Genomic DNA, 27,412 nt, shown 5'->3' on the forward strand with positions numbered 1-27,412 from the left:
ACCTAATACACACAAATCTAAGTAAAGGGATGGAATAAGAATATATGAATATAAATATGTGGATGAGCAATGACAGAGCGACATAGGCAAGATGCAATAGATGGTATAAAATACAGTATATGCATATGAGATGAGTAATGCAAGATATGTAAACATTATTAAAGTGGCATTATTAAAGTGATTAGTGATCCATTTATTAAAGTGGCCAATGATTTCAAGTCTGTATGTAGGCAGCAGCCTCTCTGTGTTAGTGATGGCTGTTTAACAGTCTGATGGCCTTGAGATAAAAGCTGTTTTTCAGTCTCTCGGTCCCAGCTTTGATTCACCTGTACTGACCTCACCTTCTGGATGGAAGCAGGGTGAACAGGCAGTGGCTCGGGTGGTTGTTGTCCATGATGATCTTTTTGGCCTTCCTGTGACATCGGGTGCTATAGGTGTCCTGGAGGGCAGGTAGTTTATAGTTTAAATACATGTTAACCCAAAGTCGATGTCCGCGCCCCGCGGAAATCTAATTATCATAATAAAAAAATCCCCATCAAAATCCGTTGGGTGAAAGCTATAGATATCTGGCGGGGGGGGGGTTTCACTGGATGTGCGCACAAGCATCTTGGGACTCATCTGAAGTCGGGACAGCCAATCTGCCAACTTCTTCTGTAGCGTCCGAACAGTTTGGGCTACACACTAATATGACCCCTCTGTGGAAAGGTGAGACTCTCACAAATACGTACAAGTTGTTTTGCTCTTCTGACAGTCCCCCGGTACCAGTTGAAAAAAATTATGGAAGTATACATGGAGTCCCAAAAATAAGAGGTTGAATACATGTAAAATAAATACATTAAATAAAAATGTTTTGTGATCTTATATCTCTCAGATATAGGACAGACACTTCAGAAATAACTTCCTTTGGATTTTTTTTGGGGGGGGGGGGACTATCTGTTGTTCCATGTAGTGAATCTGTAATTCCATGCATTTGTATGGGCTAATAGCAGTAAGGCCCAAAATAATTTTTCATCAAATAATTTTTGTATATATTTTTTATACTTCAAGGGTTCTTGAGGATTTCCAGGGTTCCTTGAGTGACCACTAATTCTAGGAGTGTACACTAAAGAACCAACACTGTTATGGCCTCTCTCACGGCTCGTAAAATGGTTGACATTGGATAAGGTGTTTAAACATGATACATTCAACACTGTGTGTGTGTTTTATGTTCTTAAAACGAATACACTAAGAAAGTCTCCATGGAGTCAGAAACACACTCTGTGGAAGTATGTGTGTGTGTTGACCAAAATGCATGTGTGACTGCAGGGAAATATGTAGTGTGTATTGGTTTGATATGTGTTAACCAATATTAATGGGTAAGTTTAGGGAAATATTCAGTGTTTTTGGTGTGGAGGTTTGTGTATATGGCTTGTACTTCTCAATGACAGGGAGAGCAAAAGACGGAGAATGTGTGTGTGTGTGTGTGTGTGTGTGTGAGAGAGGGAGATAAATATCAAAATAAAAATGGAAAGAACAAGAGAAAGGGAAAAACCCCTTGAAGCATTATCTCAGTGAAACTTGAGCTTGGACTTAAACTTTAAGAGTGAGTGGGAGTAAAGGGTGGGGGTTGTCAATGTGATCGATGACCTCATAACTCAATTAAGAGTGGGAGCTAGCCTACAGAGCACTCCCTGGATCCCCTCCCCCGCAGACTCAGTCAACGATAAGTACACCAGAGGCACTTAGAGCCACGGAGGGAAAAATAAAGAAATAATCAAAAATCAAAGGGTTCAACTGAGAGAGTGAGGAGGAGTGTGAGGATGAGCATTGTTGAAGCTTGTTAGCCACAGTTGTTCAGTCTCTACTGTCTCTGGAGTTTTAGCCTTAGCCCTCAGTTACGCTATGCTACCGCTAGGCTAGATAGTACAGCTGAGTCATCCACTCACCCACCAACCCTGTCTTACCATGGCTGCAGGGCTACAGGCCTCCCCATGCTATGGCCACTAGCCACTTTATGCTAATGCTAATACAGAATCTAAAATCTCACTGGCATCTTATCAGTCAAGCCGCCCACTCTTCACTATACTGTTCAATACCCCACATTCATTCTCCTACCGCTCACCGTCTCACTGTGGAGCAAGGTACTGGATGGGTGCAGTTATAATGTATTATCCATAACAGCCAATAGACAGCTTCACAGTCCCATTGTGTTAAACCCTCTTTAACGTTCTTTTCTCAGTAAGCTGCTGTATTGATACAGGGCTACTGAGCTGTTATAAAGGTGTCATTAGTGGATAGTAATTCACTACTTCTACAGTGGGAGGCCAGAGGCAGGAGAGAGGGGGCAAGGAGATAGCATAGTGGAAGATGCTTAGTCTACAAAATAAACACAACACCTATTCTCAAAGCCATAATCAAATCTCATGCGTGGGTAAATAGCAACATCAACGCAAAACTGAGAGCGTGGACCAAGGCATTCAACTCTGGTCAGATTTCTGGGGATATGGATGAATACAAAACTACCCAAATTCAATCAACGTGTAGCTCTCGTAGTTCATTGTTATACAATGGATGGTGCTAATCCTGAATGCTGATTGTTAAAACCACATTCCAGCCGGTGTCTATTCTACAAGTTACCACCGGCTAAATCTACAACGTTAAAATGCCTATTTACTCTGTTCCATCTGATTGCGCAATCCACTTTTTCATCAGCCCAGCCAGACAATCTATAAACTTGATCTCCACTATAAAAAACATCGAGACATTATCTCACATTTCTTTTAGACAAACATATCGTTTTAAACAGCGGAGATTTGTATAAACCTCGCTGCCTGTCTCTCTGATATTTGCAACATTGAAAAAAAAAGGTAATCAAGGTAAAATGAAACGAAGTGCAGCTAGTTTGCAGTCTTTCCAGCTTCAGTTTGAGGTGATTGTGTTAGCTATGTTATTGGCTCCACTGAATAATAGTGTCCTAACGAGAGAGCACATTTTCTATGCCAGGTGAAATCGTGCCTCATTAGTTCATTGTTATGAATGTATCCAAATAAATGTCACTAGAAAACAGCTAAAACAAATGCAAATCAAATCAAACTTTATTTGTCACATGCACAAGTGTAGACCTTACCGTGAAATGCTTACTTACAAGCCCTTAACCAACAGTGCAGTTCAAGAAGAGTTAAGAAAATATTTGCCAAATAAACTGAAGTTAAAAAAACATAAAAAGTAACACAATAACATAACAATAACGAGGCTATATACAGGGGGTACCGGTACCGAGTCAGTGTGTGGGGGTACTGGTTAAAGGTAATTTGTACATGTAGGTAGGGGTGAAGTGACTATGCATAGATAATAAACAGTGAGTAGCAGCAGTGTACAAAACAAATGTAAGTCCGGTGGCCATTTGATTAATTGTTCAGCAGTCTAATGGCTTGGGGGTAGAAGCTGTCAAGGAGTCTTTTGGTCCTAGACTTGGCGCTTCAGTATTGCTTGCTGTGCGGTAGCAGAGAAAACAGTCTTTGACTTGGGTGCCTGGAGTCTCTGATAGTTTTATGGGCTTTCCTCTGACACCGCCTATTATATAGGTCCTGGATTGCAGGAAGCTTGGCCCCAGCGATGTACTGGGCCGTTCGCACTACCCTCTGTAGCGCCTTACGGTTAGATGCCGAGCAGTTGCCATACCAGGCGGTGATGCAACCGGTCAGGATGCTCTCGATGGTGCAGCTGTAGAACTTTTTGAGGATCTGGGGATCCATGCCAAATCTTTTCAGTCTTCTGAGGGGGAAAAGGTTTTGTCGTGCCCTCTGCATGACTGTCTTGGTGTGTTTGGACCATGATAGATCGTTGGTGATGTGGACACCAAGGAACTTGAAACTCAGCTACTTTGTTGTTATTCTGGCTGCACAGTTTGACGTGACTGTAAGTTAGCCATAGTTGGCTAGCTAGCAAGCAAGGGATAAGAACGTTGCCAGCCAGTATGGCAATGGAACATTAACAACAAACGACTGGGTACAGAACAAATACAGAACAAAAAGACTGAACGACTGGGTCGTGTCTCTGGCAACCGAACCGATAGAAAGAAAATGCAGCTGGCTTGGGTAGCAACCCTAGATTTGTGTCGGGACTATATCTTGTGGAAGGATGAAATAGTATGAATAAATTAATCAAAACGTTTTTAATGAAAATATGTCAATCATTATTGGAATATGTTGTTAACCCATTGTATAAAAGTGATAATGCCCTCCACGCCGGTGCTTGCAGGATACATTGGCATGGTTTGCCGGCGCTTGACTTCGTCTCGGGCCTAACAACACCCGTGCCAATATATCCACCAAACTCCAGCTTCTCTGGCATTATCACTTAAATAACCAACTGTTCCGAGACACCAAGACTACTCCATGGCTATTCTAAATAATACAAAGTTCCCATCGATGTGTCTAATAACCGAACACCCAATACTATCCATGGTAAAACACAACAGGAAAACAATCAAATACATTCCTTGATAAAGAAATAATTTACAAATATACCTTACCATTCAAGATAGGGAATGTTGTAAAATAATTCGTATTTTACTTTCTATTCATAGTATTAATAAATAGATAAATGACAATATTAGAAGAAGGGATAATTATTGAAATAATACATCTTCAATTAAAAAGAACTTAAACACAAAAGTGCTAAAAAGCCTGAAATATCAGTACCAGTCAAAAGTTTGGACACCTATTACAGTAAAAATAAATAAAAACCCTTGAATGAGTAGATGTGTCAAAACGTTTGAGTGGTACTGTAGTTAGGTAGTAGTAGCAGCAAACGGCTCTAGCAACTCCTGTGGCAGGCCGGGCGCATGCACGGCTTGGCAGGGCCGTGTTTCAGAGGATGCATGGCTCTCAACTGTCGCCTCTCCCGAGTCTGTACGGGAGTTGCAGCGATGGGACAAGACTGTAAATACCCATTTGATATCATGAAATTGGGGAGAAAAGGGGGTAAAAAGTATTTTAAAAATAAATAAAATAATGTTAACCATTTTTGCATACTGAGCGACGTATAACTCTTATCTATCCCATGTTATGTACAGCTGGGTACCCTCGCTTAGGGCAAGATGAGCTTAATGTTGGCACAACTGCCTATCTGCCAAGTAGCAGTGTGAACCCAGCCACCCTAAAGAACAGAACTATATGAGTAGCCTAATCATCTGTGGTCTGCATGAAATATCTACTATAAGCAACCTAAGTAATAAGCACCCAGCCAACCACCTGTACTGATATGCACTGAACTTCATTACGAGGACAACCGAAGCGAAGCTATTGACTGTGGGCTGAACGCCGACATAGTGAACTATATAAATCACGGGATCTCGCAGATGAACTCATCACTTTTGGCATCCAAAATCTCCTTGGCGTTTAATCTAATATAGCGTTCGTAGGAAGTAGAAGACCACGCCCTATGATCTTCAGTGTGGATGCAGGGACAGATAGAGACGCCAATGAAGCAGCGCCAATGCAAAATGAATGGCTGCGTATATCTCAGGGGATAGCCCGCAGCGTTGGCAGAGGAGACGGAGCCGTGATGAAAACCAATATCTCGTTTGCCATTATCAGTGATAAATATTGAACAGAGGTTCGCCAGGTGCTGCCCGTGTTCAGCATGCAGGCCGCATAACATGAAAGAGAGGACAAAGCGGTGTTAGTTCTGGTGACGATGACAATGTTCCACAAGTGAGAGTCCATAATGCAAACAGAACCTAAGAGATCATACAAAAGTAAAGGGAAGGAACGTTTAGTGTATTCAGACTGAAGAACCCCTAAAGTCATCATATGGACCGCCTCTGGAAAAGTGTAATGTCACCCCAACACTGTTGCCTTAACGTGAACACAAACTACTGAGAGAGAGGAGAGAAACTCTCATATGCATGTTCGCTGCTTCTCCGTAGGCCATGAAGAGTAGGCAGATAGATGGATTCTTGAGCAGGCTGCATGCTGAAGGGTCCTGACGCCCAAGGTGAACTGAAACCCTGCTATTGGAGCATGATAAGGCGCATTTGCCTGACTGAAATTGGAATAGAAAAGGCATATGTGGTTATATAACAGAAGACATTTTACAGAGAGAAGACCATACAGTAGACTTCTGCAGAGCGGCACAACTCAGCCATGACATACCATCACATAGCATAAAACATACAGTATTACTAACAATCCCTCAAAACCGCAAATAACATTAGCTACGTACCCACCTTATCTAAACAGCCTAATGTCTTACTGAAATTGCTCAGCGTGCACAGGGAGAGTCACCTGATAATCAAAACCTAGACCTACAAATAGTTAGAGCTGAAGGCTAATGTCTAATGGTATATGCTGGTAAGCCATGAGAGTATAATACAATTATGACTTGATAACGAAAGAAACAGACCCCATAGATTACTAGATCAGCCTGCATTTTCTGAATAACCGCTAACAGATCCTTCCCGTTAGAGGCAATGAATGCTTGATCGTCAACACTGATCACCATGTGGGTGTTTAGCAAGCCCAGCACATGCTAGATGATGGTAGTATCAACAGCCCATCCAACACGCTGAAACTATAGCAAGCCTTGATTAGTCATCGCACAGCTATACGCGTATGCTTCCCCACTAAGGTCCAGTGTGATAACTTAAAATCTGAGGAGGAAAGGTGAGGGTTAGGCAGAGGTATCAATTTAAAATGAGGCTGTACCTCTTTGAATATACTGAAAAGACCCAGAAATGTTTAGCCGATGACAGACTGAACACCATTCAAGTAGCACAAGAGATCCTGCTACTTGACTGCTGAACAGTTCATGTAGAACCCACACATTTGGAACAGCACAAATTGGTAGATATGTGTAACGTATTTCGTCGGAAGGAGACCAAGGTGCAGCGTGGTAGGCGTACATTCTTCTTTATTTTAAATGTACACCAAAAAACAATACAACGACCGAACAGCTTCGTCGTGCAAACTACATGCACTCAAAACAAAGATAAGATCCCACACTGAAGGAGGGAAAAAGGGCTGCCTAAGTATGATCCCCAATCAGAGACAATGAAAGACAGCTGCCTCTGATTGGGAACCACTCTCGGCCAAACACAAAGAAATAGAGAACATAGAACGCCCACCCCAAATCACACCCTGACCTAACCAAATAGAGAAATAAAATGACTCTCTAAGGTCAGGGCGTGACAATATGAGTCTCGCTCAGTGAGCTGCATCAGGGTATAAAATGCCTGCATACGCACTATGTACAAGCATGCATGATAACGCACATAAACTTGCTTACTACTATCCTAAAATGATGTGCCATCGTACTGCAATGCTCCAGCAGATGCCGTGGAAGGAGTAGCTAGTGTTGCCCTCTAGGTAACCACAACCTCACTGTGTGCTCTTGCAATAATAGCAACCATGCCATAACACTATGTGCAGATGATACAGAACACACAGCCATGAATGAATAACACAACATCCACCTACTGTAGATTATGTTTACGGAGCCTAACCAGCACGCACTCCCATAATGCAATATTGGCAGCCATGCCATGTGCTTACTGTGTGTAGAAAACAAAGCAAAGAATATCAGCCAACATCTGAATGTACGACTATTCACACCCAATTAAGAGTTGCAGCATAAACACATAATAGAACTACTACGTAAAACATGAAAATAACAAAATGCACAGAAATTGAAGTACAGTTTTTTCTGATTGCTTAGACATTATCTTTGAAACTATAGGCTATTTTTGCAAAACTCTACACACTAACCACAAAACCTTACACCAAACCAGCAAAACAGTATACATCTCTGGCAAAAGTAAACAATTCTTGCAAAACTCTTCAAACTCTTTTAAAAATGATGTTTTTGCGTCAATACAGTACACACAAACCATTTGAATAAGCACACAAAGCACCAACTACACACTGATAGTATAAATGAAAAACACTTTTCTGTGTGCAGGGCATAGCAGTTTTCAATAAAGTATAGTCATACATGTAGTAAACACACATACACACAGGTATCCAAATGTGTAAAGTATGGATGTGTATTCCGAACATAACACACTATCAATACAAATAAGGGGGAAAAGTTTTTTTTAAAATTCTCAACACTTCTCAAACAAAAAAAACACTGTTAAAGAAAACAAAAACATTTGTGCTAGAAAAAAAGACTAATCCACATCACATGAGATGTTGTCTTGAGCTAGGCAGCGTGGGAAGTATCGCCTGGAGTGCCTTATCCAGGCCTGGCATACACCTGATCAACGTCTCCACAAGCCTCCTCCATTGCCTGTAGAAAGGGTATGAGTTGGTGGGGCTGGCGATCATCCACCTTCCAACGCCATGCAGAGAAGAATTCTTCAATAGGATTCAAGAACGGAGAGTATGGGGGAGATTGAGTGCAATGAAAAGTGGGTGACTTGTGAACCAATTGCGGACCACAGCAGCCCGGTGGAAACTAACATTGTCCCAGATGATAACGTATCTGGGCTGCTCTGGCCCCTTGTCATTAGGGATTAGTCTGTTGTGGAGGGTGTCCAGAAATGTGATAATGTGTGCAGTGTCGTATGGGCCTAGGATTGCATCATGGTGAGGACGCCGTTTTGACTAATAGCCGCACACATTGTTCTGTTGCCACCACGTTGTCCCGGGACGTTGATGATGGTACGGTGTCCGATGATATTTCTGCCGTGGCCCCTTGTTTTTGCGAGATTGAAACATGCCTCGCCACTTATATTAGCTCATGATGCACTTTTAGCTCCATGACTCTCTGAAAGAGACAAGACAAAACAATGTAGCACAGTAGGAAAAGACAGGGATCAGTCAATATGATGTAGCACCATACACTTCCAGATCCAGTACCAATGATAGGATAGTATAGCTTACCTGCACATATTCATATCTCTGTTGTTTTACACGGTCTGAGTTTCTTTCGAAATGGACTCTGTACAGCTGCTTCATCCTAATTCTGTTGCTTTTAAGTAGACGAGACAATGCAGAGAGACTCACTCTGTTGACGTTTTGGAATATGGTGTTATTTGCCATTATGTGGTCCTGCAGGTCTCTGAGTCTGATGCAGTTATTTGCAATGACCATATTTACAATGTGGGTCTCCTGCTCTGGGGTAAACACTCTTGCACCAGATATTGGTTTTCTTGCAGTTCTGTAAAAACATTTGAATGGTTTTAGTGATAGATCCTTCTCATTATGAAAGAACAGTACATATTACTGTACCAGTAAGACTACAGCACTTACAGTTACTTACCGGTTCTCATTTTGAAATATCCGGATGATAGCTGCAACAGTATAGCAGCTCAGATTTGGTTGAACCCGTTGCCCAGCCTCCCTCATGTTCATCCCATGGTACATGGGAATCAGAATGACAGTTTGGGACCTTTAAAGGCTGTGAAACTGTGGGGGAACCCCTATAAGTTCTTCAAATAACCCCTTTTAATGGATCCTCAAAGAAACTTTTGAAGAACTTTTTGGGGTCCATTTTTTAAATACCCCTGATATTATTAATGATAATAATATGCGTAACAATAACACAATATTTTATTTCTCAGTTTAATATGATTTTAGTGGCAAAGTAGAAGACAAAAAATGCTAATATGCAGAGCCCCAAGTCCAATGGGTATTTCCTCTGGCGAAATTGATGTTAATGTGTTGATGTTCTCCGTATCCATAGCCAGAATGATTTTGCAGTGCGTGGTGATTGAACAGGTTGCTTGTTATATTGTGAGGTTCTATTTCTCAGAGTATAAAACACAACGGACACTACGGAAGCTCAAACCAAGTTTACTCTTCCCAGAGGGTCAATACAGCTGCATCAGACCACAACATTTCACACAAGCACTGATATGTAACCCTTCCTCCTAGGCTGAGTCTCCTCCTACTCATCTGAACAAACATTGTATCTTTATGTATTGTGTTTATGGGCCATAAACTTTTCTTTGTCCCTTAACGTGACCTGACCCTTCATCACTAATCCATGGCTCTCTCCCCTTATCAATGTCTGCCACATGTGATCGCTTTCCCTACTCTCAGTACATTCCAAGCTTAATTGCACCCACCATATACCTTCCTCCTACAGATAACCATTAACTTCTGGTGTTGACCCTCTAAACCTAAGCACTCAATATTTCAATAGGATACCTGATAATTAACCCTATCCCAAGTTTAAGAGTTAGTACCCGGAATCCATCAATATTCATCAGAGATGTAGGAAGGGTGAAGTCTGTGAATCCCAAAAAATGCAACTATACATAAGATTGACAAAACACACAACAGTATTCATACCTTGGTTTTTGGGGTGAATGTGAATGAAAAAATCTGTTTTGATGATGGTTTTCATACACATACCTTGTCCATAATGTAGAGGCCTATTGGATATTCATTGAAGAGATAAGGGAGGAAGATGGTAAATGCAATCTGCATAACATACCAATACCAATTGACATACCTGTGTATGCCTCCTTGTCTGTATACCTGCAGACACAGACACACAAGTGAGCAGTTCAGTCATCTGCACACAATACAGCTAGCCTTCAACATATTCTTATAGCCTACATATCCTTACCTCGTTGTTGATCGATATCCATTGAATTGTGTCCAGTCTCTGTTTTAGAAAGATGTGCACAAATATGAAAAGATAGATGGTATCATCATTAAACAATATCAATTTAGATCATATAAGGGACAAACCTTAACTGAAAAATGTAAAGATCTACTCAATTTAAGTGCCTTAACCTGCTGTCCTTTCAAATTCAAATCAAAATGTTTTATTTGGGCAGTTAGGTGCCTGCAAGAACCCCCACCAGCTAAGGAGGTTAGCAGTTGTACAACTGACTAGGTATCCCCCTTTCCCTTCTTGGCTGAACCTTTTGGGGGCCATTTTCAGTGCCAAGAACCCTTAGGTTCTTCGAAGAACCCTTGATGAACCCCTAATTTTTATTGTGCACTTTCTCTTTGAAGCTAGATAAGCTTAGCCAAAGTACCCTTTCTCCCACCTCCACTAGGCTCATGGTATGACCACAGCCTTGGATGGTAATATGGGAGGAACGGAGGCTCAGGTCTGTATTCATACAGATCTCCTCCCAAGCATCTGAATCCAGGGTGTCCGAGTCCAGATGCTTCCCCACCTCCTCCAGCAACTCAGCCTGATAAGCCAACAATAAAGATGTCACGTTGAGGTCTCTAATTACTTGGGCTGAGGCTTTGTACATTTCTGAAAAACGGAAGCAGTAAAACCCTCTGCCTTTCCAGGGATTGAAGCGCTGGCGTCGTTAGTAACACGGCACGAGGAGCTGAGGTGGTGAGCACAGTATAACTCTATAGCCGTGAGGCTAGTGGGGCGTTAGCTAGCAAGCAGCTACCTCATGGTGAAGCTGTGTCGTGGCTAGCTCAGTGCTGGAGGCACTGGGAGGCACTGGGCTTTTACCAGTATTTCCAACATTATCCACTAGCGTAGCTGCAGGTAGAAAATCAATGGTAAATGTTCTGTAATTGACATAAGCTGTCTCCAATCAATCAATGTTTGGTTGTGCGTGTGTGTTTGCCAGGGGGATCGCCTGAGCCAGGGGAGGCGTAGCTCTGCGAATCTTAATCACACAAAACCTATTATTTGACAAGGAATCGTATTTGTAGAAAATTAATTTTTCACCTTTATTTAACTAGTCAAGTCAGTTAAGATAAAATTCTTATTTGCAATGACCTCCTTCCCTGGCCAAAACCTAAAAGGTGCTGGGCCAATTGTGTGCCGCACTATGAAGCTCCCAATTACAGCTAGTTGTAAAACAGCCTGGAATCGAACACTGAGACGCAGTGCCTTAGACCACTGTGCCACTCGGGAGCCTCTTGATAGATCAGTGATTCTACACCTCACTTTGCTCAAGTTGATGATCTCCAAGAAGTTGTAGTTAAAAATGGGTCAATTAGGGGCAGTTAAAGGGAAGAGTCAATGAAACCAACCATGTAAGTATATTGTTGGGAATTCTGTGGGTAGCCCTGGCCAGGAGTCGAACCCTAGTCTCTATGTGTTTGGTGTGTGTTTATTTGTGTTCATTATTTCCTGCCACTATGGCCCTTATCTCTCTCTCTCTCTACCCTCCTCTTCTGTCATTGCCCTCTGTGGGGCATCTAATCCTCTATCTAATCAGTCTGTAGAAATAATAACACACAGCCCTCTGATCCCTTAACCCATATCAACATGACAAAAAACACACACACACACACACACACACACACACACACACACACACACACACACACACACACACACACACACACACACACACACACACACACACACACAGGTGCACATATGCACATACGCACACACACACACACCAGCAGCACCAAGACAACACAACACAACACATGCAATCATATACATGAGTATGATCATAAAGAAATAAACAGAACAGAGAGAAGACAGGTCCCTAGGCAATTAATTAGCCTGCTGCATTCTGAACTACAGTATTTCACTGTCTAGTATGATAAAGTATTGAACACTGTTTTACTGTAAACTTTCATTGCTTTGTGTCTTTGTTCTTTAACTATTGCAACGCACTGTATCAGGGGCATCATGCAACCCAAAAATCTAAACGGGCACAAAGTACGTGAGGATGGCTGGGGGGTGTTCTGCAGGGTGCTTATGCTCCCCGTCCGTAAGTTGGAGGATTTTGCATTTTTCAAACACCTGAAACAGATTTTTCCTGCATTCTAGAGCCATATTTATTATGCTTAAGTCTTTGCAAAAAATATATATACTTTTTTCTGCATATCTAAGCATACCTCTTGAGCTGTCTATCCTGACTGGTGGTTATTTTTAAAGAAACAAAATATGCTTCTCTGCATCTCTGCTCAAATCTGGGTAACATATTGAAAGGAATGTGAGTCTTACTCAGTACATTTAGTTATTACTTGCTTTTCTAAAGTCTACCAACCTGGCCAGCAGAAATGTCAGCTAAAATAGTTAGACAAGCTAGCTACTCTAACTTGATTAGTAGCCTGAAATGGCTTCTTGGTAGCTAGTTATGAGGTTCGGAGATTTGGAACCTATCTGGGCTAGCTAAGCCAACTTCATGAAACTGCTAAGTGGCTAGTGGTATTACAGAGAAAAAACAAACAAACACATTTTTTTTGTTCAAAATATAAACAGGATGAATCTGAGGGGGCAAGTGCCCCTGTGCCCCATATGGGAATGATGCCTCTGATCTGTAGAACTGAAGGAATTCTGCAATTCTGCATTTCAAACAAGTGGATTTCCGTCCACATTCCCTCTCCTCGATTACCTTTGATCCTTTTCAAAAGGAGGCGAGAGAGGACAGAGGAGATGGGATGCAGGAGGTGAGCAAATCTAGTTGAGAAAATACCTGCAGGCTACCAGCTCTGGTGGCTCCTCCTTCACACCCTCAGGGCTGGCCTCTGATTGGTTGATCTGTTTCTCAGGTTACATCTTCAGGAACTGTACGAAGGATGGCTGGACAGAGCTGTACCCTACGTATGAGGAGGCCTGTGAGTTCGCAGAGGAGTCAGAGACAGGATCAGAGGTTAGAGATATCACATCACTCACATACTGTACATTCTCTTTTACTCACTCTGTTATTCAGTCACTCATTGAAATGTTCCACTTTCAATTTTGTTCTGTGGGAGAAGGAATGTGATTGGTTGAGGACAGAAGGAATGTCACTTTCATTCTGCCCTTAGAACCAAATTGAATGAGGAAACCTCTAATGAACTATTTAGTCATGTGCTTGTCTGAATGATCTGGCCTGTACTGTACTCTTATTCTAACAGGCCCATTTCCCGGGCGCATCATGAAAAGTTACGAGTGCAGTTCAGAATCACAAACCGGTCTGTTTACATATAAGCAAATGCGATCAAGTCCGACTTCAGATGCAGCTCATGCAAGTAAGCAAACACTTAATCCAATGGATATCGTCTACAACATCGCAGATGTCATTGATTACCTGGGTCGTTCCACCAATTCGGTACATTTTGAGAAGTGTAACTTGGTCAAAAAATATATATATTTCAACCAAATATAAAAAGTCTCAAAAGTGAAAAAAAATATTACTATAGTAAATGCCAAATAAAGTAACAGGGTTGACGATTTCTTCTTAAATGAGCCGTACATCCTCTTGTGACAGGGGGAATGAAAGCTTGTGTGCAACAGGGAGTGGAAACCGAATACTAATTCACAAAGAAAATGAAATTGTTAAAACATTTCTAGCCTGTCTATCTATGGGTAACATGGTTGATGTATTATGCTCGACCTGCTCAGTTTTCCAACACAAAACACCAGAAAATGTCCAAAAAAGGTAGAACCAGCTCACCAGCTCACCTGCAACTCTATCATTTGACTATTAGATGTTCAATGTTACTTTTGAAAAAAATATTAAAAAAGGAATCGTTTCACCTTAACGAGAGTTCAGTTCACGTAACAGTCTTGACCTTAAAATGAGGGACTGACGTAAAATGAATCACGAATCACAGAAATGACTGTCAACTAACAAGATAACTTAGTCTTTACAATGATGGTGAAACTTGGATAAATGTTGGGATTAAGTGGGTTAAAATCTTCCTAGAAGTGACACAGGGATGACGGAGGGACATGTCAAAATAATGCATTTTGGCACTTTAAGCAATCCTTTATTCATATAAAAAAAATATATTTATTGAATTCTCTATGTGGTCTATATTAAAGCGCAATTCATTTCATATAACAGGATTTTACATTAAATATCGGTGCACAAGTTCTACTTAAAACATTTAAGGATGGCTTTTCATGGGACAACCCACCTAGGAAGCTAGGTAAAGGTAAAATATCACAAAAAGAGCTAGATAAAGCCAGAAGAATAATATACTTGTTGAGCAAGCTATAGCGATCAGTCTTGTGTGTTTTCCTCGGTCATCGTTCACTCTCTGCAAAGTTTTTCCAGGTTCAGAGATCAGTGTATAGCTACAGTGCCTTTTGAAAGTATTAACACCCTTTGACTTTTTCCATATTTTGTTGTTACAAAGTGGGATTCAAATGGATAGAATTTTTGTCAATGATCTATCTACACAAAATACTCTGTATTTTAAAAATGGAGGAACAATTACATTTATTGTTTTAATTAATGGAAAATAAAACACTAATATATATTGATTATATCAGTATTCAACCCCCTGAATCAATACATGTTAGAATCACCTTTAACAGCGATTACAGCTGTGAGTCTTTCTTGGTAAGTCTCTAAGAGCTTTGCACACCTGGATTGTACAATATTTGCCCATTATTCTTAAAAAAATGTGTCAAGCTCTGTCAAATTGGTTGTTGATCATTGCTAGACAGCTATTTTCAAGTCTTGCTAAATATTTTCAAGCCAATTTAAGTAAAACTGTAATTAGGCCACTCAGGAAAATTCTATGTCATCTTTGTAAGCAACTCCAGTGTATATTTGGCCTTGTGTTTTAGATTATTGTCCTGCTGAAAGGTTCATATGTCTCTCAGTGTCTGTTGGAAAGCAGACTGAATCAGTTTTTCCCTGTGCTTAGCTCTATTCATTTTCTTTTTATCCTAAAAAAATCCCTTGCCGATGACAAGCATACCCATAATATGATGCAACCACCATCAATCTTGAAAATGTTGTGTTGGATTTGCCCCAAACATAACACTTTGTATTCAGAACAAAAGGTTTATTTCGTTGCCACATTCTTTTGCAGCATTCATTTATGTTAGTATTGTGGAGTAACTACAATGTTGTTGATCCATCCTCAGTTATCTCCTATCACAAACATTAAACTCTGTAACTGTTTTAAAATCACCACTGGCCTCTTGGTGAAATCCCAGAGTGGTTTCCTTCCTTTCCGGCAACTTGTTTAGGAAGGGCTCCTCTATCTTTGTAGTGACTGGGTGTATTAATACACCATCCAAAGTGTCAAATTAATAGCTGCATTATGCTCCAAGGGATATACAACGGCAGCTTTTTTTTACCCATCTACCAATAGGTGCCCTTCTTTGCAAACCATAGGAAAACCTCCCTCGTCTTTGTGGTTGAATCTTTGCTTGAAATTCACTGCTCGACGCAGGGGCCTTACAGATAGTTGTATGTGTGGGGTACAGAGATGGGGTAGGCATTTAAAATGTTAAACACTGTTATTGCACTCAGAGTGAGTCCATGCAACTTAATACAGTGCATTTGGAAAGTATACAGACCCCTTGACTTTTTCCACATTTTGTTACGTTACTGCCTTATTCTAAAATAGATTAATTCGTTTTTTCCCTCATCAACCTACACACAATACCCCATAATGACAAAGTGAAAACAGGTTTTTAGAAATGTTTGCAAATTTATAAAACATCAAAACAGAAATAACTTATTTGATTGGAGTCCTCCTGTGGTAAAATCAATTGATTGGACATGTTTGGAAAGGCACACACCTGTCTATAAAACAGTTTAAAAAAATATTACATTTACATTGGTATTCAGACCCTTTGATGAAGCACGTTTGGCAGCGATTACAGCTTCCAGTCTTCTTGGGTATGACGCTACAAGCTTGGCAAACCTGTATTTGGAGAGTTTCTCCCATTCTTCTCTGCAGATCCTCTCAAACTCTGTCAGGTTGGATGGGGAGTGTCGCTGCACAGCTATTTTCAGGTCTCTCCAGAGATGTTTGATCGAGTTCAAGTCTGGGCTCTGGCTGGGCCACTCAAGGACATTCAGAGACTTGTCCCGAAGCCACTCCTGCGTTGTCTTGACTGTGTGTTTAGGGTCGTTGTCCTGTTGGAAGGTGAACCTTCACCCCAGTCCGAGGTCCTGAGCGCTCTGGAGCAGGTTTTCATCAACGACCTCTCTGTACTTTTCTCCATTCATCTTTCCCTCGATCCTGACTAGTCATCCAGTCCCTGGTGATGAAAAACATTCCCACAGCATGATGCTGCCACCACCATGCTTCACCGTAGGAATGGTGCCAGCTTTCATCCAGATTGAACTATTTGGCCTGAATGCCAAGCATCACATCTTGGTTTCATCAGACCAGAGACCAGAGTCCTTTAGGCCACTCTACCATAAAGGCCTGATTGGTGGAGTGCTGCAGAGATGGTTTGATCTTTTGGAAGGTTCTCCCATTTCCACAGAGGAACTCTGGAGCTCTGTCAGAGTGACCATCGGATTCTTGGTCAACTCCCTGACCAAGGCCCTTTTCCCCTGATTGTCCATCTGTGGGTACATTGACTTCAATACAAAACCTAAGATGATCATGGATCTCACCGCTACCAAATACTTACACCGTAATTATGAAAACTTCTTCCAACCCATGAGAGCTCTTGCAGCATGAACTGACATGTTGTCCATCCAATCAAAGGACCAGAGAATTAATCTAGTACTGAAAGCATAAACTACAGCTAGCTAACACTGCAGTGCATAAAGTGTGGTGAGTAGTTGACTCAAAGAGAGTGAAAGGCAATAGTTGAACAGTTTGGAACAAATTAAGCAGCAGAGAGAGAGAGCGAGAGAGAGATTCCTGTCTTTTTTTATTCTTCTTGGTTTACTCACTTACTTAGCTGGCTAATGCAGCTAATTTAGGCTACTTAGCAACCTGACTCAAACAGAGAGTAATGCTATTTATTTTAGATAGCTGGCTAAGGTTATCCAACATAAGGTAAGCTTTCGGTTTTATTAATTTATTGCCACCGGGGCCCACTGGTGTAACGGCTAAACTGCTTGCTGTACACTGTACTGTGTGGTTGTACACATGGATTGGATTGTGTGTTTACTAACACGTTAGTTCTAGTAGCTAGATCTAAGCTGTGTAGCGGTTAGCAGTTATGGTATGAAGGTTTGGCTTGGAGAGTTTGTTTTGCCTGGTCACAGACAGCTGTTGGGTTGTGCACAGAAGTCCACAAGCGAAGGGAAAAAGTTCAAATTTTGTTGTGTTACAGCCTGAATTTAAAATGGATTAAATTGAGATTTTGTGTCACTGATCTACACACAATACCCCATAATGTCAAAGTGGAAATATGTTTTCGAAACAGTACATTTTTACAAATTCATAAAAAATGAAAAGCCTAAATGTCTTGAGTCAATACGTATTCAACTCTTTTGTTATGGCAGGCCTAAACAAGTTCAGGAGTAAAAATGCCGTTAATAAGTCACATACAGTGCATTCAGAAAGTATTCAGACCTCTTGACTTTTTCCACATTTTGTTACGTTACAGCCTTATTCTAAAATATATCAAATTATACATATTTTCTCATCAATCTACACACAATCTACACCCCATAATGACAAAGTGAAACAGGTTTTTAGAATTTTTTGCAAATGTAAAAAACAGAAAAACAGAAAAACCTTATTTACATAAGTATTCAGACTTTTTGCTATGAGACTCAAAAATGGAGATCAGGTGCATCCTGTTTCCATTGATCATACTTGAACTCTTTATACAACTTGATTGGAGTCCACCTGCGGTAAATTCTATTGATTGGACATGATTTGGAAAGGCACACACTTGTCTATATAAGGTCTCACAGTTGACAGTGCATGTTAGAGCAAAAACCAAGCCATAAGGTCGAAGGAATTGTCCTAGAGCTCCGAGACAGGATTGTGTTGAGGCACAGATCTGGGGAAGGTTACCAAAATATTTATGCAGGCTTGAAGGTCCCCAAGAACACAGTGGACTCCATCATTCTTAAAAGAAAGAAGCTTGGAACAACCAATACTCTTCCTAGAGCTGGCCACCCAGCCAAACTGATCAATCGGGGGAGAAGAGCCTTGGTCAGGGAGGGGACCAAGATTCCGATGGTCACTCTGACAGAGCTCCAGAGTTCCTCTGTGGAGATGGGAGAACCTTCCAGAAGGACAACCATCTCTGCAGCACTCCACCAATCAGGACTGTATGGTAGAGTGGCCAGACGGAAGCCACTCCTCAGTAAAAGGCACATGACAACCCGCTTGGAGTTTGCCAAAAAGCACCTAAAGGACTCTCAGACCATGAAAAAAATTATTCTCTGGTCTGATGAAACCACTTTCGCCTGAATGCAAAGTGTCACATCTGGAGGAAACCTGGCACCATCCCTAAGGTGAAGCATGGTGGTGGCAGCATCATGCTGTGTGGATGTTTTTCAGCGGCATGGACTGGGAGACTAGTCAGGATCGAGGGAAAGATGAACGGAGCAATTTACAGAGATACACTTAATGAAAACCTGCTCCAGAGCGCTCAGGACCTCAGACTGGGACGAAGGTTCACCTTCCAACAGAACAACGACCCTAAGCATACAGCCAAGACAACGCAGGAGTGACTTCAGGATAAGTCTCTGAATGTCCTTGAGTGGCCCAGCCAGAGCCCGGACTTGAACCCGATCTAACATCTCTGGAGAGACTTGAAAATGGCTGTGCAGCGACGCTCCCCATCCAACCTGACAGAGCTTGAGAGGATCTGCAGAGAAGAATGGGAGAAACTCCCCAAATACAGGTGTGCCAAGTTTGTAGGGTCATACCCATGAAGACTCAAGACTGTAATCGTTGCAAAAGGTGCTTCAACAATGTACTGAGTAAAGTGTCTGAATACTTATGTAAATATGATATTTCTTAAAACCCGTTTTTTTCTCTGTCATTATGGCGTATTGTGTATAGATTGATGAGGGAAAAAACTATTTAACATCTCTTGGGTAGGGGGCAGTATTTTCACATCCGGATGAAAAGTGTGCCCAGAGTAAGCTGCCTGTTACTCAGGCCCAGAAGCTAGGATATGCATATAATTGGTAGATTTGGATAGGAAACACTCTAAAGTTTCATAATGTATGTGAGTATAACATAACTGATATGGCAGGAGAAACCCCGAGGACAAACCATCTCCCCCAAAAGAAAATTCAGCCTACCACTGTTTTCAATGGCTGTCACTTTTATTATAAGGCGAAATCCTCCCAGATTGCAGTTCCTAGGGCTTCCACTAGATGTCAACAGTCTTTAGAAAGAGTTTCATGCTGGTTTTTGGAAAAATAAGGCAGAAATTGTAGTTTTTCTAGGTGGCTCCCATTTTGGCTTTAGTGTTTCCAAGCGCGTGGAAGAGAGCGCGTTCTTTGGTATTTTTCTCCGGTAAAGACAATAACGATTCTCCGTCTTAAATTTTTATTTATGTATTAGGGTACCTAAGGTTTGATTATAAACGTTGTTTGACTTGTTTGGAAAAGTTTCTTAGTAACGTTTGGGATTCATTTTGTATGCATTTTGATGGAGGGAAACTGGGTGGATTATTGACTGAAGCGTGCCAGCTAAACTGAGTTTTTATGGATATAAAGAAGGACATTATCGAACAAAATAACCATTTGTGATGTATCTGGGACCTTTTGGAGTGCCAACAGAAGAAGATCATCAAAGGTAAGGCATTTATTATATCGCTATTTTTGACTTTCGTGGCGCACCTGCCTGGTTGAAAAATGTTTTTCATGCTTTTGTATGCGGTGCGCTGTCCTCAGATAATCGCATGGTGTGCTTTCACCGTAAAGCCTTTTTGAAATCTGACACAGCGGCTGGATTAACAAGAAGTTAAGCTTTATTTTGATGTATTACACTTGTGATTTTATGAAAGTTAAATGTTTATAATTCTGTAGTTGGAATTTTGCGCTCTGCAATTTCACAGGATGTTGGCCAGGTGGGACCCTACCGTCCATAAGAAGTTAATCTATTTAAGAATAAGGCTGTAACGTAGCAAAATGTGGATAAAGTCAAGGTGTCTGAATATTTTCCAAATGCATCGTAAGCCCTTTTAGGTTTCCAACTTCACTTGCACACCGTTTTCGCCATTTTTCTATCTGTACTGTTTTGTCTTTCACTAGTTTTCTCTGGAGCGAATATATGAAACCCCCCCCAAAAACTAAAACCAGTACTATATGTTTCTTTCTGACCTTTCTCCTGTTGATTTCTAGACAACATACTTTTTGACCATCAGTCAGGTGTACACTGCTGGATACGCCACCTCCCTCATCTCCCTCATATCAGCCATTTTTGTCTTCGCTGTGTTCAGGTAACACTAGGACATACTCAGTCCAATATTAGTTCCTAAGAGATACACAGATACATGATAAATAGATAACACTGTAAGAATGGACTGCATTCATTTAGGTATTATAGTTTATAATGGTACAGTATATATTGTATGGGAAAACATTTGCAAACATGGACCCTCTAAACTCGCCTGACAGGAAATGAGGTCAGTTTAACAAGATGTTAACTCCCCCGAACAGGAAGTTCCACTGTACCAGGAACTACATCCACATCAACCTCTTCTCCTCGTTCATCCTGAGAGCCAGTGCCGTCTTCATCAAGGATGGGGTTCTTTTTGCTGATGAGAACTTCGACCACTGCTTCATGTCCACTGTGAGTGCCATGATGTCATCAACAAAGGACACTTACTATACTGTGACTTCTACCTCTTACACCACCATATATTTAGATATTCTATACCGTATCTACATTAACTTCATGTAAGTTCATAGAGTATCCCACCGATCTATACTAAGTTCCTGAAACTGTATAAGTCTTCCTCCTAGCACTTTCCTCCTTTGAATGTCATTGCCTTCAGAGGGTATGACTCATCTTGTTGTATGGGAACAGCGTGAGATGGTGAGATTGTGAACACTATCTCACTGGAACACATTTTAACTTATTGAAACGAGTCTGTGAGAGAGCGAGTCGAGACTTTCTCCTCAGTATATTTTATGCTGATACGTGCTTCTAAACAGAGCGAGTCGTCCAGTTGAGAGAAAAGGGCTGTGTGTGCAGACAAGGCGATGGGGCATTCTATACTTAGAAAGTAAATCCACAGCACAGAGAGGAGATCGGGGCAATAGAGAGTCAACTATAGAAGTATAGAAAGGTGTGAAAGTGTGATTGTGTCTCAGGGAGTCATTGGCATGGTGGATGGGCCACCCGAGGGTGAAGGGGAGGGGTGGAGGTGGCAGTGTGCAGGTAATTTGCTAATTTAAATTTCCCTTGAATATTGTTGCACATTGTGTATTCTATTATAAAGTTAATAACATTATTATTTACATATTGTAACAAAGTGGTAACTATCCAAACATTGGGATATGCATGGGCTTTTGTGGAACTCATACACTTGTGTAAGCCTCATTAAAACTACAAAAGTGTCAGTGAACCGGAAAACAGATGAACCGGAATGACATTTACTCTCACGGCTGGCCAAAAACAACTATGTGGCAGCCACGCCCCTACTAAGCCACACCTCCAGTCTTCTGATCTCAATAACCCAGCATCAACAACCCAACATTTGTCTTTTTATAGAAAACAATTCAACAACTAAGTGACCCAATGCCTGTAACCCAGCAATTGGGTCAGCCAAACAACACAGCATTTTTTTGAGTGTGTGTATATTGTGTTCTCCTGCAGACAGAGTGTAAATCAGCAGTGGCGTTCTTCCAGTTCAGCATCCTGGCTAACTACTTCTGGTTGCTGGTCGAGGGCATGTACCTCCAGACCCTCCTTGCCCTCACCTTCGTCTCACACAATAAGTACTTCTGGTGGTACACACTCATCGGCTGGGGTAGGTGACCGTTCTCAATCTGTCCTCTTTCTTTCTATCTCTCTCCCACTCTTTCTGTCTTTCGCACACACACCTATCTCTCTTCACACTCACTCTATCTCTCTTTGTCTCTCTTCCCTTCTCCCTCTCTCCTCAACAACTCAAAGAGGCATGGCTTTGTTACAACATCTTGCTGATGTTTGTCCATTCTCTGTGTCTGTTAGGTTTCCCAACCACGATATTGTTGGTGTGGGTTCTGACACGAAACTTCTATGATAACAGAGGGTAAGTATGGAAACTAGCATTTGCTTTGAATTTACTCTGAATTGATATTGTCATGTAGCCTATATATTCATACATGAATCCTAATGTAATACCATTGGAGATTGGTAATAATACGGTACTGTCTGATATCATCTTGTTCTGTCCCAATGTAGTTGCTGGGACGACACCGATGTGGCCTTCATTTGGTGGATTATCAAAGGGCCTATAACTGCATCACTGCTGGTGAGTAGCCTAATACTCACCTAACCTTACCTAACCCTAACCTCAAATCTAACCCTGACCGTGGTCTCCACCCTAAACCTACCCTTAGCCTCAACTCCAACCCTAATCCACCCTGTGTTGTAAATTATTCAGCCCCAACTCATCCTCTTTCTCCACTGCTTAAGGTCAACTTAATCATCTTCATTAATGTGATCCGTATTCTGGTCCAGAAGCTAAAATCTCCCGGTGTCAGGGGACACAACACAGGCCACTTCATGTGAGTCCCCCCACCTCCACACACACACACACACACACACACACACACACACACACACACACACACACACACACACACACACACACACACACACACACACACACACACACACACACACACACACACACACACACACACAGAGAAGAGAGAATAATCACAATAATGTATTTGTGTCTACGTGTGTGAACTTGAGTGTTCTGTGTGCCAGAACAGCAATTAACACTCTAGGCCAATGCCTAGGCATTTGTTGAGGGAGCCATTACAACTGTTCTGGTCTTATATATACTCATCACGCAAGCGTGGTCACTGAACCATCATCGTTGTGTGTGTGTGTGTGTGTGTGTGTGTGTGTGTGTGTGTGTGTGTGTGTGTGTGTGTGTGTGTGTGTGTGTGTGTGTGTGTGTGTGTGTGTGTGTGCGCGCAGGAGGCTGGCTAAGTCCACCCTGTTCCTGATCCCTCTGTTTGGGATGCATTACATGGTGTTTGCCTTCCTACCAGAGAACACAGGAGAGGAGGCACGCATCTTCATAGAGCTGGGTCTGGGATCCTTCCAGGTAGATGTGTCTGTGTGTCTGTGTGCGTAAGTGCCCGTATCGCGTGCCTGCTCATGTGTGTGTGTGTTTATGCAACGTACAGCATGTGACGTGCAACGTGTGTTGGGGATGACGCTGTCTGAATAAGTGTATTTTGACGTAATACAGTTGAAGTCGGAAGTTTACATACACTTAGGTTGGAGTCATTAAAACTGGTTTTTCATCAATGGGAGCAATTTCCAAACGCCCGAAGGTACCACGTTCATCTGTACAAACAATAGTACCCAAGTATAAACACCATGGGGCCATGCAGCCGTCATACCGCTCAGGAAGGAGACACGTTCTGTCTCCTAGAAATGAATATACTTTGGTGCGAAAAGTGCAAATCAATCCCAGAACAACAGCAAAGGACCTTGTGAAGATGCTGGAGGAAACAAGTACAAAAGTATCTATACCCACAGTAAAACGAGTCCTATATCGACATAAACTGAAAGGCCGCTCAGCAAGGAAGAAGGCACTGCTCCAAAACCGCCATAAAAAAAGCCAGACTACGGTTTGCAACATAGGGGGGACAAAGATCGTACTTTTTGGAGAAATGTCCTATGGTTTGTTGAAACAAAAATAGAACTGTTTGGACATAATGACCATCGTTATGTTTGGAGGAAAAAGGGGGAGGCTTGCAAGCCGAAGAACACCATCCCAACCGTGAAACACAGGGGGTGGCAGCATCATGTTGTGGGTGTGCTTTGCTGCAGGAGGGACTGGTGCACTTCACAAAATAGATGGCATCATGAGGGTGGAAAATTATGTGGATATATTGAAGCAACATCTCAAGAAATCAGTCAAGAAGTTAAAGTTTGGTCGCAAATGGGTCTTCCAAGTGGACAATGACCCCAAGCATACTTCCAAAGTTGTGGCAAAACGGCTTAAGGACAACAAAGTCAATATATTGGAGTGGCCATCACAAAGCCCTGACCTCAATCCTATAGAAAATTTGTGGGCAGAACTGAAAAAGCGTGTGCGAGAAAGGAGGCCTACAAACCTGACTCAGTTACACCAGCTCTGTCTGTTAAGTGCCTCATTGAAGGAGGGAGGTGCAGGAATCAGGAGCAGGAGAGCAAGGAAGTCCCAGTGGCACAATAGTTTATTCCGAAGTCCTAACTCAACAACAACATGGGGGGGAATACGCCCAAACGAGGTCGCCACACACAGGGAAAATAAACGTTACACACAGGGGAGAAACCTCTACTCCTACACACACACCAAACCGGTACAATTGCCGTGTAAAAGAAAACCCTGTGGTGCAGACACGCACCCCTAACAAAGTAATCACAGCAAAACAATCCCGCACAAAGACTAACAGGCAGCGGAGGTAAATAAACCCACTGAAATCAACTAATAGGACACAGGTGTAAACAATACAGACAGACACAAACGAAAAGGAAAAATGGATCGGTGGCAGCTAGTAGGCCGGCGACGACGACCGCCGAGCACCGCCAGAACAGGGAGAGGAGCCACCTTCGGTGGAAGTCGTGACACTGTCAGGAGGAATGGGCCAAAATTCACCCAACTTATTGTGGGAAGCTTGTGGAAGGCTACCCAAAACGTTTGACCCAAGTTAAACAATTTAAAGGCAATGCTACCCAAATACTAATTGAGTGTATGTAAACTTCTAGCCCACTGAAATAAAACATTCTCTCTAATATTATTCTGACATTTCACATTATTAAAATAAAGTGGTGATCCTAACTGACCTAAAACAGGGAATTTTTACTTGGATTAAATATGTCAGAAATTGTGAAAAACTGAGTTTAAATTAATTTGGCTAAGGTGTATGTAAACTTCCGACTTCAACTGTACATGATCTTGTAATAACGTAGCTAGTCAAAATGGCCTGATGTACAGTACAACTCACTTTCTATTCCTTCTTCTTAGGGCTTTGTTGTGGCTCTGCTCTACTGTTTCCTGAATGGAGAAGTAAGCAGGGGGGTTACCAACATAGTTAGAATGACAGAATTAGAATTTTGATTGAATAACACGCAGTGTTCTTACTGCGGAGACAAAGATGAAAATCCAAAATTCTTACAAATGACTGCTTTCTCAAGTCTCTAATGTCCAGATTATCTTAAGTACTGTACGCCATGTACAGACCTCTCAATGTGCTTTTAAATTAGAGCTTTTCTCTCTCTCTCTCTCTCTCTCTCTCTCTCTCTCTCTCTCTCTCCCCAACAATTCTCTCTCTCCCCAACAACTATTTCACTCTCTCTATTGCTCTCTCTGACTCTGACTGTGTGTGTGTGTGTGTGTGTGTGTGTGTCTGTGTGTGTATGTGTGTCTCTGTGTGTGTGTGTGTGTCTCTGTGTATGTCTCTAGGTGCAGGCGGAGCTGAAGAAGCGTCTGTGGAAGTGGCAGACCCAGGGCTATATGAGCTACAGTAGGAGAAGACGCACCCTATTCACAGAGAGCTCCACCGTCACACAGATCTCTGTGCTGGAGAAGTCCTCCCCCAAGGAGCTGCCCTGCATCAGTGACACACACACACTCACACACACCGACACACACACACTCACACACAGCTCTGTCTCAATCTGTGACGACACACACCCTAACACACAACTCTGATTCCACCTGCACCGACACACTCACACACACTGTCTGAGTGAACAAAAAATAAATGTCTCTCTTTTCCTTCTCCTTCTCCTGCAATCCCCAAATATCAGATAGAACTGTCTCTAGAGAGGTCTCTCTTTGAATGTTGTTCTATAGATTGAGGTATCTGTTGTGTTGACTGATTGCCTTGGCTGAGGGGTTCCATAGACTGACGAAGAACTCTCCAGAAAAATCCTTGAGTCCCTATATCGCAATTGCCACAGTTTGACCAGATTCCCAACTGAAACAACCCTTATAGTATCTACAATATACAGTATATTTCATAGTACAATGATATACACAGCCTTGTGTGTCAGGGCATTTCGAACTGTGCTGTGTTTGGGTTGTTTGCTGGTATTTTTGCCAGACATGGGCTTGCTGGCTGTGTGCTATAGTCACTACAGTAGACTCTAGTGGACTGTGCTTGTATCCAGAGTAGTAAGAAATCGTGGTCCCGTGTGGCTCAGTTGGTAGAGCATGGCGCTTGCAATGCCAGGGTTGTGGGTTCGATTCCCACGGGGGGCCAGTACAAAAAAGTATGAATGTATGTACTTGTAAGTCGCTCTGGATAAGAGCGTCTGCTAAATGACTTAAATGTAATGTAAATGTAAATCAAACCGTGTCTGCGTCTGAAAAGGCAAATTATTCCCTATATAGTCCATGTTCAACTGACCTCTCTCCCCTCATCAACCTGAAGTGTACAGAGAAGAACACCCACTTCTCAGTGGTGGAAAAAGTACCCAATTTTCATACTTGAGTAAAAGTAAACGATACCTTAATAGAAAACTAGTAAAGTAAATTTGAAAGTCACCCAGTAAAATAATACTTGAGTAAAAGTCTAAAAGTATTTGGTTTTAAATACATGTAATTGCTAAAATATACTTAAGTATCAAAAGTAAAAGTATAAATTATTTCAAATTCCTTATATAAAGCAAACAAGACAGCATCATTTATTTGTTTT

General features: G+C 41.8%; 1 protein-coding gene across 1 annotated transcript in view; it reads left to right on the forward strand.

Moving 5' to 3' along the window:
* The window catches only part of LOC120052109 (pituitary adenylate cyclase-activating polypeptide type I receptor-like), a 54,602-nt gene extending 28,029 nt beyond the window's left edge, over positions 1 to 26,573 (forward strand). The window contains exons 5-15 of the mRNA XM_038998959.1: positions 13,434 to 13,534; positions 20,894 to 20,991; positions 21,212 to 21,348; positions 22,378 to 22,527; positions 22,731 to 22,791; positions 22,944 to 23,013; positions 23,178 to 23,269; positions 23,694 to 23,823; positions 25,738 to 25,779; positions 26,176 to 26,329; positions 26,569 to 26,573. Of these exons, the coding sequence (XP_038854887.1) occupies positions 13,434 to 13,534; positions 20,894 to 20,991; positions 21,212 to 21,348; positions 22,378 to 22,527; positions 22,731 to 22,791; positions 22,944 to 23,013; positions 23,178 to 23,269; positions 23,694 to 23,823; positions 25,738 to 25,779; positions 26,176 to 26,329; positions 26,569 to 26,573 (1,040 nt within the window). The remainder of the gene's footprint in view (positions 1 to 13,433; positions 13,535 to 20,893; positions 20,992 to 21,211; positions 21,349 to 22,377; positions 22,528 to 22,730; positions 22,792 to 22,943; positions 23,014 to 23,177; positions 23,270 to 23,693; positions 23,824 to 25,737; positions 25,780 to 26,175; positions 26,330 to 26,568) is intronic.
* Positions 26,574 to 27,412: the final 839 nt, after the last annotated feature.

This window comes from Salvelinus namaycush, chromosome 8 (genome assembly GCF_016432855.1).
Source record: "Salvelinus namaycush isolate Seneca chromosome 8, SaNama_1.0, whole genome shotgun sequence".
NCBI lineage: Eukaryota > Metazoa > Chordata > Actinopteri > Salmoniformes > Salmonidae > Salvelinus > Salvelinus namaycush.